At 39.4% G+C, this 16766-nt stretch overlaps 1 protein-coding gene across 3 annotated transcripts; it reads right to left on the bottom strand.

Annotated features, from left to right (window-relative positions):
* Positions 1-2320: 2320 nt before the first annotated feature.
* On the bottom strand, positions 2321-14806 carry LOC113030812 (histone acetyltransferase KAT5). Of its 3 annotated transcripts, none has more exons than XM_026182534.2 (15): positions 14716-14806; positions 14569-14635; positions 13852-13920; positions 13357-13547; positions 12747-12821; positions 12118-12276; positions 11951-12025; positions 8612-8674; positions 8083-8331; positions 7871-7960; positions 7632-7772; positions 7418-7511; positions 7169-7328; positions 6996-7077; positions 2321-3832 (listed from the first exon to the last, which is right to left on the bottom strand). In XM_026182534.2, exons 1-15 carry the CDS (start codon positions 14743-14745, stop codon positions 3698-3700), a joined length of 1680 nt encoding a protein of 559 aa, XP_026038319.1. In that variant the 5' UTR covers positions 14746-14806; the 3' UTR covers positions 2321-3697. The 3 variants fall into 3 exon arrangements, with proteins under 3 accessions (XP_026038319.1, XP_026038320.1, XP_080163199.1); XM_026182535.2 differs by having other exon boundaries at positions 12753-12821; positions 14716-14805; XM_080307073.1 differs by lacking the exon at positions 12747-12821 and having other exon boundaries at positions 14716-14805.
* Positions 14807-16766: the final 1960 nt, after the last annotated feature.

The raw sequence follows: 16766 nt of genomic DNA, 5'->3' as shown, positions 1-16766 counted from the left end.
TTTGTGTGCGTGTGTCGCGAGGTCAGCGGCTCTGATCTGGGGTTGGGGGCAGGGGCGGGGAGGAGTGCAGAGAGGAGAGGCCTGAGTTGTTGGTAGAGTGTGTCTTGAGGAGATAAGAAAAATTAAAACAGAGTTGAGAGGAGAGAAACCAGCTTTTGTGGCAAACATTCATACCTCTTTGTGTCCTCATAAGGGGTCAGGAGGTGTTTGCGGAGATGCCTGCTTCCCTTTGCTTTCTGTTTGATGCAGAGACACGAGCACAACAAGCCAGTGAAAGCATCGGCAGCAAGTGTCGGAGCGTGACACCAAATTTCACCAACGTCTAACAATGGAACAGTCAGCGCGAAAAAGAAAGGTTAAAGTCAATTCAAGCTATAAAATAGCCTTGTGTCAGACGGGTTTAACATCGTGGATTACATCCAATTCTCACCCAATCTACACTTGAATTCCATGTAAACATACATCTTTAAATATTTAGTTTGCAGTGATGGAGCATGATTTTTTTCAAGAAACCAAACAACCCTACAACTCTCAGTGCGGCAGTGACACCATGTGGAAATCTGTTGTTATGCTTAGTGGGATATTCCATTTTATGAGGCATGCTTGGTATAATCAAGCAGTTTGAAACAATTACAAATTATGGGCTCTCCTCATCCTTCTGCATAATAATGACTCTTAAAATTCAAGCTTGTTAAAGTAAAGCCCAAACTACTCCAAACTGGCAGCTCTAATGATCCAACTGTGTATCTGAGTAAAAATAACCAGGGCCCAAAATAAACTTTTGGCCCATAAAGCACAAAAAATGTGCCAGCACTCAGACTCAGGGTGAGGAAATCTAGATGTCAGGAAGAGGATATTAGATTAGTGTGAAATTCCTGTGTCCTCCTGGGGAGTGGTGTGGCTCTGTGAGGTGGGGAGAGAAAAATTGGTGTGATGTGATGCTGATGCTGATAACTCAAACCTGACTTGCAGACATTAAAACGCCATCAAGCCTGAGCGCACTTTTAAGCAGATCCATTGATCGGTCCGCTGAGGAAACGTGCTCAATAAACGAGGCCTCCTGCAGACACTGAGGTGTGATCCATTGTTACACATTTTACACATCCAGAGAGTAAACTGCAGTGTCGTGTTCAGCTGGGAAAGTGTGCGTTAGCAACATGCACCGTGCAGTCTAATAAAAACAAACAACATACAATTATCTAACATGCTAGAGTGCTGCTCTTCATGCAGGTTGTTACCAAATTTCTTCCAGTTGTTGTCTAACTCAGTTCCTCCGCCGCTCAAACACAATTACAGAGGTCAGGTTGTAATTACAGCTCCGCTCGACCGTCCTGTGGTTTCAACTTCAAATGTCGCACAGGTGATGGGTTCACAATACTGCCGCCTGGTGATCAAGCTTTATACTGAAACTCCGTGAAAATATTCTAAACCGTTTTTAATGTCTAATATGTTTACATTAAAAAAGAATTGATAAATTGACTGTAGTGAACATGATGTGTGCAGCTGTTATGTATAAAATCTAAAATGACCTGTTTTGCATCCGTTTTCCTCATTGCACCTACACTGTAATCAGCCGTCTTCTTTGTTTGGTCACATAAAACATGCTTATGTTATATTTGTTACCATTTCTGTTGCCCTCTTGGCCAGATCTCCATTGAAAAAGACATTTTATGAATGAGTATATAAAAGTCACTTTGTCAAAAACTGACTGCAGCTTCGATCTTGTGACAGGAATGTTCATTCTGGCCCAAAGACTGGATTCCATTCATGAGAAATATTTTTTGACATATTATAGGTCAACAAGTCCTTTATAACAGTTTCAATTCCTGCATTTTTTTTTTTTTTTTTTGGCACATACTTGAAATCACTTTTTGGCACCGGCTACAAATCGGGCTTGTATATGGCTCACGGACCACCTGCACCCCTTTTGATGACAGAGCCAACCTGTTAAAACAACTGCATAACTTTACTGCGGAAAACTGGACTAATTAATAACAATTACGGCAATTTCTTCACCCTCTGTAAAGCATCTATTGGGCTGTATGGCACCTTTTGACAACCGGATCTCAAAGCTGGATAGCTTGTTTCACATTCCTGGTGCAGTAATAATTTCTTGCCAAACTGCATATTCTGACATGAACTGCATTCATTTTACATAAAAATGTATGTAATTTAATTTTACATACAAACTAACTCAATTTTGAACACCCTCTTTATGCACTGTCCACTGGGAATTTGTTACATTCATTTACACGGCTTAACCTGTCCACACAGATGAAAGTGGCTCTCAGACCAGAATAAACACAATAAAGACGCGTTGTTTTTAATCAATTCAGCCAGCTTTTCTTTTCTTTTTATATCAAACGTTCAAACGCTCTGAAGTGTTCCACATAAAGATATACTAAATCATTTCAACATCCTTTTCTGACATGTAAACATAAAACACAAAACTGAAGGTAAGATATCACTTTTAGGTCTTTTTTTTTTTAAACATTGTGCAGCTTGTTAGATAACATTGAGTAAAAAAGAAAGACGACTGTACATGAAATTTACATTCCTTAAAGTTCAACATGGCTTCTGTCATCAGTATGTACAGACACGGCAAATATACGTTTAAATCAAGAGGGGGTTGATATGCTTGAGTGATGAAAAAAAAGAAAAAGAAATATTGGCCTGAATGATCACAAACCAAGAACATATATAACTGCACAAACGTGTAACATAACTGATGCCTAGTTCTGAGTTTTATGTAATAAATAATGCAAAAGTATTGGGCTGTTCACATTTATAAATGAGCCTAGTAAAGTGACACTAAAAACAGCCTGATGCATTATAATTATTATTAGCTAAGAAACATTAATATTCAGGCACTCGAAGAAAAACTTACCCCCCCCCCCAAAAAAGTCTTAATGTACAATTTCCCTCTTTAAACTCTCAAAATAAACATCTGCCTTAGTCACAGGGAGAGTATAAAAGTATCCACAGTCTGATTTTAGTTCCTAATAACAACTATTCAATCTTTTATACCCAGGAAGAGGTTTTAGAGGTCCTGAAGCCTTGGAAAAAAAAAAAAAAAAACCTTTGAAAAACCTTCAAAGTAGAAAAAAGTAAATTTTGGAGTGTTGTTCAGGCATTAGTTTTGTTTCTTAATTATGACTCTAGTGAACTTTGTTGGAATACGAATGATCCTAATGACAACATTTTTACATGGCAGATGAGAGGGTGTGGCCACAGTGGTAGTCAAGGGAACAGCAACAACAACAAGAAGAGCAAATAAATGTACTTGAGTTTTACAAAATGTGGACTAACAGATGAAGCAGTTCTATAGGATCTAAAATCACGTGTATAAAAACAACCTTTCAGTGGTTTGTGCGTTTGTCATTTTACACTGATAGACAGTCACCTTTTTGTCATTTTTAATGCACTGTTTTGATCATAAACAGGATCTTTTACACAGTAGAAGGTGTGTTGTGTTTTTGGCGGTGTTACTGTTAACCAGTCTCTCCCTCTGCCCAGGTTTGACGGCCTTTTAGATTCACGATATAGAATGAACGTTTAACAAAACAATTCATGTTCACTGTTTATCGAAGAGAAGTCCTGGGTTCTTGATGAGAAAGCCGAGGGGAAACCTTGATCTGATCCACCGTTCGCGTCGGGTGTCTGCTGCCCTGGTTCTGGCGTCATTCAGCAACCAACTCTACCACTTCCCCCTTTTGCTCCAGTCCTTTGGAGTGAAGTGAAGGCATTTAGGATCTATGCGCAGGTGCCGCTTCTGCATGGCTCTCTCGTGTCCCTCCACAATGTCCTCTGACAGAGTCAGAATGTACTGACCCTGCATTCAAGAAACCAAAGTCAGTACACATCATTTTATCTGCTCATTTGAAAAGATGCTGATGCTCCACTGCTTTCAACTTCTTCAACTCACAAAACAGAGCCTTAAATATTTAAGGTGCGGCTGCAGTGTCGTAGCAACACCTCCCGCTCTGGGAGTGTTACTGCTTTTCCTCACAAAGCCATTAAATTAGGGCTTTTGCACTTTGAAAGCCACAAAAGGAGTATTAAAAAACAAAAAAACTGCTACAATGAGGCAAACCCACGAGTAATGATTACTGCTGCGAGAGACTGGCATGTGGTATACTAAAGCTGAGCTGAGACAAAGTCACCACCTGGATTTAAAATCATTGTTTACAAAACAACAGCGTTTTTTACACTGTAATGACCAATAGAAAGTCCAGGCTTTAACCCTATGGAGAATCTTTGGAATGTGCAGTCTTTTTGTGCTGTTTGTCTGTGAAGGTTCTCAGTCATCCAGGTCATCATAGTCAAAGGAGCTTGCAAAGAAAAGCGTCTGGACTTCTTTAAGTTACTTGAAGACGTTTCACCTCTCATCCGAGAAGCTTCTTCAGTTCTGAGGTCAAATGGTGGAGAGTCCCAGATATAAACCTAGTGGGAGTTTCCCCCCAAAGAGGGACAAAAGGACCCCCTGATGGTCCTCTAATCGCCTGAGCCAAGGTGTGAAACTGGGTGTGGGTCCCAATCAGCCAGAGTTTCGGGTGAGTTCATTGTGAAACCTGGCCCCACCTTATCATGCGAATTCCTGAGGTCAGATGGCCCAGGATGTGAGTGGGCGTTAAGGCGTCTGGGGAGGGAACTCAAAACTGGATTATAAATGGCAGAGAGTTGGTGTCGTAAACCACCGCCTCTGTTCAAAGATGGTCGCTCACGAATGGTCTCACATTCAGGGCCTAGGTAACGCTAGAATGTTTTTATTGCCAGATCATACATGAATCGGCAGTATTGTTCAATCTCACTGGTAGTCGCTTCAGTCGCTTCATGGGAAGTTGAGAAAAATCATCTGTGGTCCCGCCCACTTCCCCATGATCAGTGTTGATTTAGCCCATATATGCGTGAAGTCACAGCTCGCCGTTTAGTTTCTACTATTTCTTTTTTTTTTTTTTATCTTCAAAGCTCGCCGAACGAACATTCAACCTCTTTCATTTGGTTAAGGAGAAAAAAAAGACTTCTAAGTGACGAATCACCAAGCTGAACGGGTGCTAGAATTCTGCTTACAGGGCTCGCAAAATTTCAAAATCCCAGGTAGCCCTTTGGGCAGGGACTCTTCAGTTTTTAGCAGCCCAAAATAAATTTAAGTAGCCCGAATAACAAAGAGAGCAATTTTTTGATTGATGTTTTGTTTCCGTTACAATATTATACATTAATGTATAATATTGTAAAGGAAACAAAACATTAATCAAAAAATTGTTGAAACACAAATTACAACATTGTATAAAAATTACAATCATCAACTCAAATACTTGGCTCTAATTGAACAGAAATTTCTATGAACTTGTAAGAACTGTGTAGGACATGAATCAGTCTGTGTCAGATCCTGAATTTGAAATTTCCACTGAAGTCACGGGTAAGAGGCAAGTGGAACCAAGATCTAGGCCATTTGCTTTTTGAAGTTTGCAAAGACTGCTAAATTTTGCCAGTGGTAGTTCACTCTTTGCAACATAGTACGCTGTTCTAAACAGATTTCTCAGGTTTATTTTTAGTATGTTATTTGCAATTGGTGTTTGTTCTGGGAAAGATATTGCAGAATGAGCAATAATGCATTTCTTGCATTTCTCATGGGTTCTAATGGGGGCTTTTCTTAAAATGACTGGTTCCAGTAACAAAGGCGCTTGTCGACTCAGAAATCGAGAGAAAACCAACAACACACCCGGCAGAACATTATGTTATTTACACGGGTGCACATAAGTGGTCCGCATGTGCGCATTCGCTGTCAAAATAAAAAACGCGCACCAGATAAGAAGTTGCAACGCGCGTTTGCGTCCATATAAAAAGCACTGTTTTTGTCCGCTAGAGTGGGATTTTCACGGCACATTCTGCACCACATCTCTGTGCGTTCATCATTTGTTTGAAGCCAGCTCACCTCCTGCAACCACTTTCCAGAGAATACGGAAAAGTGGTTGCAGGAGGTCCGAACCACAAAAGACTCCTGACATTTCTTTGGAGGTGGAGGAACACCAAAGTAATTGCTTAAGGAGATTCTTCGACATCTTTAAGAGTTCTAAACAAATGTCTGTCCTCCTCCTGAAAATCTTATGTACGCAAACACGCGTTGCAACTTCTTATCTTGTGCGCGTTTTTTATTTTGACAGCGAATACGCACCTGCGGACCACTTATGTGCAGCCCTGGTTATTTAGCTCGTCATATTGCAGCCACAGAAATTATTTTGTCCATGAAACCATAAAGCTGCACTTTCTTTTTGCCTTATAGTCTGATTTGTCATAACTTCTCCGTTTTGTGGTAAACTTTTCTTTGGCTGTCACTTCTTCACCCTGACCTGTCTTATTTGGCTCAGCAGAACTAAAATATATATCCTGCTGCTTTTACACACACACACACACACACACACACACATAACGGTCAGCGATTCTCTGCGCGATCAACCTCTCACATGTTTAAGCTGCGGGAGATTTCACTTGTCATGTTTGCATAGTAAGCTAACGATTGATAAGACGATGTCAGAGGAATTGGTGCACAAATTATCATCACTCACAGATCAGTGCTGTCGCTCTCTATACACAGTTCACGCGATTGCAAAGTGAAAGCAAAAAACAAGCGCAAATTCAAACGCGATTTCAATATGTCACATATTGACAGTGGCTCACCGATGCCAATGACATAATTACCCAGCTACATTTCCGAAAGAATGCAAAAGCATTGACATATATTTTTCCTTCCTACGATAGTCCGACGGGCAGGGCAGAGATAGATTTTGGTAGCCCGACTGGAAAAAATCGCTAGCCTCGCTAGCGATTTTGCGAGCCCTGGCTTACCTCTAGAAAAAACATTTCCCATCTGTGTGTTATTCAAATTAAAAATTCAAGGCTTCAGAGTTTGGGTCTTTAGCATTTCAAATCTAATTAAACGTGTATTTTCAAGAAAAGTGTAAACAGTTAATTTACAGTTGGTGCTCATCTCTCACCTTGTAATAGTTGATTAGGTTGAGGTACTGAAGTGTTGAAATAACATCTTCTTTCTTTACACTTGTGATCTCACTGATCTCACTGCAAGTACAAAGACGACACATTTCAGCTCCAAACATGCATCTATAAACATTTTTTTATAGCTCATATAAGATCCAGAATATTTGCTTACTTGATGGTAATCTGTGGTCTTTCACCATTGTCTGGTTTAAGGTCCATAAGGATTTCCAAGATGGTCTGGGACCAGTAAGAGCGATAGGACAAGAGACCGAGATCAGAAAGCGGCTTTTCGGGAGTTCCCGTCTTCCCTTCTACTTTGGACAGCTCATAACCTGGCAGACACAAACAGATGTTTACAAGAGGTGACATGAAGACAGAAATGTTCATAACTTAAAAAACTGGCTGATGATACGACACTTACTGAACTCAATGAGCAGTTTGCCGTAACCTCTTCGCTGGTAAGGAGGCAAGGTGAGGATGCAGGCAACGTTGTAATCTTCAGTTGATTCCTTTTCCTGCACAAAGGGAAGAAAAATAATGATAAGCTTTGGAAACTCCTGCTTACATAGAGGCATATTTCCTGTTATGAGTGCACTATCACAGTGTGGAAAAAATTCTCTGCCTTATCTGTGCACCTTAGAGAAGTAGCCCACTATATGGAAGCCTTTGGAGTCGTACTCTGTCATTACGTAGAAGAGGAAAGGGTCTGTGTCGTAATACAACGTCTTGTGGTCGAGGAAACACTTTGCGAGTAAACACAGGTTCTGGGAATAGTTCTGGAAAAATATAAAAACATGTATTAACCACAAATAAACAACAATAAATATCTGGTGAATAAAAAAGAAAGAAAGAAAAGAAGCATCACACCACTAACTTTGTTTTTCCTGCCGTCGATCTCAAAGAATGAGATGGTGCCTTTGCGGTAGATCTCATTGCCTGGAGGATGCCTTAGATTACATTTGGTCTGAAAAAAGAAAGAAATAAAAAATAAACCTAACAACACAAGCAATGTCAAACAATCTTAGAAGCACAGATTTCAGGTGTAAGCTGTTAACATAACCAAGGTTTAGAGAACAAAAGTCTTACCAAATGCCTCTGAAGACACTTGAGGCTTTTGAGGTACTTGAGACAGAATTCACAGAGGTAGAGGATGGGCAGCGAGGTGAGTTCCTGTGGGTATGGAGAGAAGTACCAAGGCTTCAGTCTGTGCCGTCCCAGCTCTATACACTCAATGTTCTTCATCCGGGTGACGATGTCGTCATGGCTGCGATCGGACACTAAACTGCCTGTCATGCGGGGTGCAGAGGGAATGCCATCTGAGCTGTCCTGGGAATCCTGGTGGTACAAAATGTGAAGATTACACAGATGACATACTTATGCAGCAGTTATTCTCAAGTGCTTCAAATGTGTTTGAACAAAAAGCTGATTGATCACAGATTTCTTTAACAACAACAAAAAAAAGGTAATATGATTAATCAGAGTACATGTTTAGTCCAGAAAGACTAAACTTGGGTCTGAGGTAAGCAGCACCTCTGATTTATTGGACCCACTAAGGCACAGTTGAATTTGGAAAGCAACACACAATCAACGGGCAATAATAGGAAATTAAACAGACCTCTGGTGGTGGTAGAAAGACACTGGCACTTTGAGGCTTGTTATACTGCAAAACCTTTATCATCTAGCAGAAAAAGACACAAAAACACAGGCTTTAATGTGTAAAATCCAGGTTGGCTGCATGAGGAGCCCGTCAGCTTTGACTGGTGATCATAATCACAGAGACAGACATGTTAGACAGTGAATGAAGAGTGGGGTAAAGAACAAACACAAACATTCATCTCATGTGGATTTGACAGATTTGTTAATGTTTATGAAGAACCTAATGGCCACTGTCATCACCGCTGATGTGAGAGCGCTGCAGGTTGGCATAAAACATGAGAGTACAGCAGCGTACATGTAGCTTGATGGAGAAAACAGAACATCCCGGGTTACACTAAACCCTCAAAAGCAGCAAACGCTGAAAATGTTTTGTCAAACAACGTTTTTGAGACACAAAATTACAATTACAGGCTCCTGGTAAAATGTGGTGTCAGGATTCTTGGTCAGATTCATTTAAATAGGATAGTTTTGTTTTTTTAAAGAGCCACACATCAACTCAAACATAGACCCACACAGGAGAATCAATGAAATGCTCATTGAATATTTTAAAAAGCTGCAGAATTTAGCCAGAGCTGATGCTGAAAAATAAAAATATATGAAAGCACAACATACAGTCCTCAATACTTGCCAGCATATAATATGTTATTGTGCCCATTAGCTAGAATGAAATGTATGACAAAGTAATCAAACAACCTAAATATAAATAAATAAAGAGCAAGTTCTTTTTCAGGAGGATTGTTAAGCCAACAAGCCATAACTAAATAGCTGCAAATAGGGCTGGGCCATATTATACCGTTCACGGTAATACCGGTATAATGTTAGGCAACGATAGGAAAATGAAATATCGCGATAGAATGGGAGTAAAACGCGCATGCGCAGTGCCTTTGTTTTCATACGCACATGGCCGATTGTTGAGTGAAACAGATGAACCAGAATTGGTTTGTAAAAATGGTGCAACTTCCGTGATGTGGAACTGGTTTGGTGTTTGTCCTTCAGATACACAACAAAGCACATTTTTTTGCAGAACATGCAAGCGGCCGTTGTTATTGTCGTATTTGTCGGACTAAAATGCTCTTAAATCTGGGAGTAATCTGGGTCCTAAACTCCATATTCTTCAGGTCAAACAACACTGCAGCATCACTTAGAGTTAAAAACTGTCTAAATTCTTTCATCTTTAATAAAACGATCAGCATTGCTGCTTTACCAGGTGTAACTATAAAGTTTAACTTCCAGGCATCCATGAAAACAAAAGTTATTATATTTAACGGAGTTAGAAGTTAGCAGGAAGCTAGCGGAAGTTAGCTCGCTAGTTTCGCTAGTTACCTAAGCATGATATAGCATGTTCTGACTGAGAGATTTCTGAAAAAAATCAAACGTACAGCTCTGCTATCACTTCCAACATAAATGAAGACAGGAAACTAAACAGCAGTGACGTTTGTAGGGTTACTGAAGTTGGGCTAGCTGGTATATAATGATGTGCTACGTGATCGCTAGCGACACAGCTATGTTAGCATAACATAAACAGTGAAGCTGGAGGACGAACACTAACACTTTTCCACTTATAAAAGTTAACGTGAAGGTTCTTCATGGTTAGAGACAAATGCAATCGCATGGCAGGATGCTGTAAACGGACCAAACTTCAGTCAGGAGAACAACTGAGATAATCCATCCACAATACGAGGTTAGTCATTAATATACTGCAACAACATGGGAATAGAGCAGCTGCCAGAGAATTCAACATTAATGAATCAATGGTACAGAAGTGGAGGAAGCAAGAAGAATGAGTTTAATAAAGTTTGATTTATCTGACTGCTTTGTTTCGCTTAATGTGCCTTATAATCCCGTGCACCTTATGGTCCGAAAAATGCGTACTGCACACTGCAGTTTAATGTTGCAAAGCACCTCTTTTTAACTTCAGTGGATATTATACATGGTTATGCTCAGGATATGTCAGCCCATTTCTACTGGAAATGCCTTTTGGTTAAACTTTCAGCAAGGAATTTGCATTTGCACTGTTACATTTTTATAAAGCTTTAATGTACATAAAAACCAGCTTCTTGTTTAAGTGAAAATAAATGGAAGGTTGTCTTTTTGCGCTAGTAATGTTGTGGAGTTGTATTTTGTCTCACATCAATTATATCGTCGGTTATATCGTTATCGCAAATTTTCAAATATATATCGTGATAAATATTTTTGGCCATATCGCCCTGCTCTAGCTGCAAATGTAATTCCCTGTTTTAAACACCACAATAAACACGAGCTAAGAACACATCAATACATAAAAACACACTAATGAATTGTTTTGTGGTGGTCAGAAGGGAAACAGTGGGTGAGAAATGAAAAGGGAAACACACACACACACACACACACACACACACACACACACACACACACACACACACACACACACACACACACAAAGGGTAAAGAAAGGGGGAAATTAAAGAATGACAAAGCAATCTTTGAAAAACCAAAACATTTTCATCATTATGATTGCACGTGGGGTTTATAAACAAATACATGACAGCAATAATTTATCACATTTGAATCCTATGCAGTGATGTTGACAATTTATATAGGTACAAAGTTTTTTGGGGGGATAGTGATTACTCTTTTCCTTATTTTCTGTCATATATGCACACCTTTACAGATGTGGATGGTCAGAATAAATTTGGCCAGAGTTCAAAAGGTCAACATATGTACAAGTAATTGCTGTAAGGCAAAAGCTCACACTCTGCTTCAGCCAGTTTTTCTACTCTTAAATCCACGTGATGAGAGCGGCATTCCTAAGGATATCCATGAATTAGTCATCATGGAGACCTCGTCCACCTGCTGCTCAAACATTTTTTTTGCATGGAGCAGCCAATCAAAAGAAAGCGGACTTAAACGGAGGAGAAACGAGGCTAATAATTCTCATTCCAGACAGAGGATGAACTCAGGGGCTGCACCAGGGCCTCATACAGGATAAGTAAGCATTATTTTGAACTGTGAATCATGAAAAGCTACTTTAAAAAAGTCCAAGAATTAAAATATGGTGCTGGAAATAAGCACAATAGGTCCCCATAATAAAACAAATATGTCCTATTACAACAGTATAGACCTTGTGCAAGAACCGTGCACCAGTCTGAATGAATGTCACCAGCTGCACCGGAGAATGCTCCAGTGAGCGGACTGTGACGCTTTGCAAAATGCATTCTAATACAACTCCACAAAACCCAACACAGACAGACTCTTAACAAATTCAAAAAATGAAGCGAATAACACGACCACAAACATGCAGTAAATCAAGGTAACGCACCTCGTCAGTTCCCCCACAATTAGCTTTTCTTTTCCTCCCAGGTGGAGCGGGGATGAGTCGTCGGGCGTTGCCATTCTGTTGTGAGTAGGACATTAAAAGATATTCATTAGCAAATAGGAGAAAGGAAAAAAAACAAAAGAGAGAGAATTTAAGAGGATTTTCTTTACCGTTGTGAGCTCATGGTCTTCACGGGACTTAAAGGTGGGCGTCTCTCTCACGGCAGGAAAAACAGCTGCCTGAGTGGCTTCAGCTGAACTTGGCAGGGAGGGCACAGGGATGACTGGGGGTACCTGAGGAGCCACGGGGGCAGGCTCTACTTTCCTCTTCTGCAGCAAACAAACAGTGTTAGAGATTCAGCTTTAAGATTGAATACAAACAAACCAAACAAAGGTGAATTTGATGGGATTTGTTTTTCATGTCAACGTGATCAGAGGCTTGATTAAAAGCCGGGGACTCCATTTGTATTCAATGAAGAGTGACATCTTGATATCAAGATGCTTTTTCAGACAGAACTAAGACTGTGCATCTTTAATAGCCACAGCAAATCAATTTATTTCTCCAAATCTCAACTAATTTGCAGGTTAACCAATGTAAATACACCCCATTAAACCTGGTATTAAATGTGATGGCAGCAGATGGGCTTCACTTCCTATTACAAATCTTCATTTGGATACACTCTATATTAAACGTTACTTTACCTTATAGCTCTACATTAACAGTGGGATCATCACACAAGAATCACATTGACACCAGGTTTAAAAAGGTCTCAGTAATTTGTGGAGTGGGTGAATTCTACTTGTACCGGCGTGGGGAGGGTTTTGCCTCTGGAAGGAGCTGTGGCAGTTTGTACGTTGAGATCTAGACTCTTCCTCTGAATTGAACGGAAAGGAAGAGAAGGAAGCGGGTTAACACTGGGATAATTCATGTTAACCCTCAGGTTAATACTGAGGAATTCAATTCACACAAAATCCGACTAAAGGTTTAATCATAAAACGAGAGTTTCACCGTTTGAGTGGCATGTGTTTGATAAAGAAGTATTAACACAGAAATGTAAGACTGAAAAAAGAGGATATTGATATTTTGTTAAAAACAGGGTCCTCTATAACATGATGCCCTTTTATTTATCTATATTTTTATTGTTATTATGGCTGCATTTCCTGTGGGTAGACTGTTACAAATCAGTGCTCAAGCAGCATAAAGCACACTGCAGCTTATTAAAGTGACCATGGAAAGCTTATACCATGCATCAATGGAAGTGAACAGCAACAAACATGAAATTTACCATCATGCAGGTTTTTCTATAAAATGAATAAAAACCACACAACACAGAAATTAAGACTGACATCATTTCTTAATACTGTGAGAATTATAATTACATTGCTTTAAATGACACGTGGACTCCTTACCACTTCTCTCTCTCTCTCTCTCTCTCTCTCTCGCTCTCTTTCTCTCTCTCTTTCTCTGTCTCTCTCCGGAGAACTAGGACGGGAACCTGAAAGACCGTTCTTGGTTGGTGTTTTAGCATCTTTCTTGGGGAACTGAAGCTTCTTCATGTCCAGCCTTTCTGTTGTGACCCACTCATCCAGACGTTTGTTGACTTAAACACACAGACAAAGAGAGACAGAGTGGTGATTTGATGTGTGAAGATCTTTAGCTCATAACATGACAGGAAAAGGGGGGGGGGGGAATCAAAAGCTATGTGTACAAAGCTATAATTCTGAATTGATCCAAATAAGACAAAAAAAATGAATTACTAAATAAATGCAAATCTGCTTTGCAATCTTTGATAATAACTTAATAAACAAACCTTAAAAGGTGTAATTAACCTTGGTGTATGTTTACTAAACTGGGGCTGTGAAATCTTGAGAAAAACCAAGACGACTGACACAAAATATACTCACAGTCAATGTAGTGAACATAGTAGAGCTTTCTACTAGAAACTTCCTTCACACTCAGGATTTCAGCCAGTGCTGTACAAAGCAGAGACAATCGTTGTGATGCTTTTCTATGAAACACTGTAGCTTTAACACACTTAACATTAAATACACAGGCATGTGATAAAAGTTACTGTTTACATTCCAATGCTAAAAATAAACCAAAGGTGCACAAAATCTACTTTAATGTGAGATTTTAAATGTCCTATAATGTAATTATTTATGCTGAGGTATCAGGATTATAAAGTCTAAGTGCAATGCCCAATTAAATTTGGTTTAAATACCATTTGTGCTTTAATTTTTTTTTTGTTGTTGTTGTTAAAAAGGAATGTGTTAAAAAAGATTACTATGGACCAAACTGAGTGCCAAGAGAGTAAGAGAGAAAACCTGATAAATTCGCTCTCAAATTTGTAAACATCACTGATGCCACCTGCATTTAGTACTTTTTTTCTATAAAATGTGAAACTAAGTAAAATTAAGAACTGGCAATTTAATTTCCGAGGGAGTGGCAGCAGTTTTCTTAAGTCTTCCAATTGAATTCATACACACTTTACAGCAGCATGCACCATCCGTGGCCATGGTGTTTACAGCGCTTTAACTGGAGGCCGGGGCTTCTGGTAACAACAGCTGAGCTGAGCTCCTTAGCATTAGCTTAGCATATTAAAAAAAACGGACAATACTTACGCCATTCGTCTTCGTGTTCTTGGTTTTTACGAAGAACCGGGAGGCGACAGCCCTCCACAATCTCGACCTGTAAATAACAACACATTTATTTATACTCTGAAACCGGTCAATGTGCCTATATTAACATTATATCTTTCTTAAGCCTACCGAAGATGAGTTGTCCGCCATTTTCGTCATCTGTGCGAGGAGGAGCGGGGTGTTGTGGGAAAATGCCGGTCCACAGCAAAGATGAAATATACGGCAAGATGAAACTTCCTAAAGGAGCCGCGGAAAACCAACCCGGAAGCTAAGCGAGGGGGTGTTTCTGAAACGATTCACTTGGCATAAAAGTGTGAAAACGAAAGGTAAAATACATTTTTTTTAAACTTTATTTTTTGTTAAGTAACTGAAACCAATGGAGGATTGTTTCCACCTCTAAAAAAACTAGTCAAAGCTAGTCAAAAGTTTATTTATCTCAAAATTTCGACTTAATAACGGGAAGTCCCCCCCTCAGTTTTGAGTTATTTTCTCAGAAGTTTGTGAGTCAAAGTTTTGAGACGATAACCTATAATTTGGACTAATGGACTGCTATTTATTTATTTATTAGTGGAAAAAGAAAGCTACTATAGGATCATAACATCTACCAAAAAGCTAACCAAAATAACATAATATTTTTTTAATAGTTAGTTTTTGTCAATTTGGTTACATTTGTCAACATAACTGGCATTAACCAGTATGTCTACTGATAAGGGGCTATCATTATGACTGAAAGCCACATGTCTGTATCAGAACATTGTACTGAGCTTAAATAATCACACAGGTACTAATTAAAAGATTAAAACAGTAGCAATGACACTGTGGAAACTAACTGAAACTAAACTGAGCTGAAAACAATAACGTGTTCAACTACCTTGAATTATTTCATTTAATTGTTATTTTTACTTAGTTTATTCAATTGCTTTTTGCACTGTTTTAAATTCATTAACCAGGTATGATTTGATTATATAGCATTACTTTGTTTGAGAAGAAGTGACCCCTTTGTTTTGATTACTAATATCTTGTCCCTTTAATGAGATGTTTTACCATCATCATAAAGTAACCTTGCGTCACATGCTTAGTTATGGGGTCAGCTCTGTTGAGGTCCACATTAGCAACCTGAGAAGCATCTGTCCAGTGAAGTTATTGCAACCTCCACCATTCTTTTCTAATGAACCTCTTGAGCCACATTTGCATTTCACTGTCATTAAATGCTACAATTGACTGCATCCTTGATCAGGGCCTACAGATCTGCAGCTGGCTGTGTAAGAGTTTATTATGAGGTGTTTTTGAACATCATCTTCACTGTGTGGTGATAGGGAATACTCAGAGAGCCCTCCAAGCATTGAAACACCAGCTGCACTTTACAGAGCTGTAACAGCAGAGAGCCGTGTTATCATTCTCTGTCTTTATCTTTCAAGGCCGTGTAGTTCATTAAATAAAGCTTCAGTGGGAGTTGAAGAATATTAATGCTGTGCCTCTACCACTTTTATGTGTTTTATTTATATTTCAATGCAGGTAAGAGTTCATGGGATATCGGGCCTGCTGGGATCACCAAGCCTACCTAATGAGTTTCATCTCTGACCAGTTTATCCAACAGTGAAACACATTAGAATTTCACACTAGCAGTTACCTTCAATGACCCCATTATTCTGAGTACAATCGTGAAGTCTAACTTGCCTTGCTTTTTCAGTTTCCTAGATTTTAGGTGAGCAAAGTGGCAGGCAGGCAGCTCCTTTACTAGCTATAATGCTGCCTTATTGGCCAGCGAGCGTGCTGATTTGTCTCAAGGTGCTAGTGCAGAGCCTTATCATCTTCAAGTTATTAAAGTCCGTTCTGAGGCTGTGCAAAACTCTCAAAGAACTTGGACAGTTAAAAACACTCTTTATGTTTTCAGTGTAACCTCCCTCTCACCCCATCAAAGCTGGGACAGAATCCAGCCCCACTACAAGTCTGAACTGGATAAGCAAAAGAAAGTGAAGGAATATCCTCTCTCTTCATGCTTTTTCATGTATTTTCTCTCTATTTTAAAAAATGAGAGTAGATTAAGTTTGAAATCTAGCTTCCTATTCAGACCCAACTAAATATTTTCCCAGTGAATGTAGAAAAAGAGCGTTTACGTTGAAGCTGCTTTTCTTTTGTCACCTTCTGCTGAGATGAGGAACGTAATTTATGACTGAACT

The sequence above is a fragment of the Astatotilapia calliptera genome, chromosome 10 (assembly GCF_964374335.1).
Source record: "Astatotilapia calliptera chromosome 10, fAstCal68.1, whole genome shotgun sequence".
Taxonomy (NCBI): domain Eukaryota; kingdom Metazoa; phylum Chordata; class Actinopteri; order Cichliformes; family Cichlidae; genus Astatotilapia; species Astatotilapia calliptera.
This window is presented reverse-complemented; position numbering and strand designations above follow the sequence as displayed.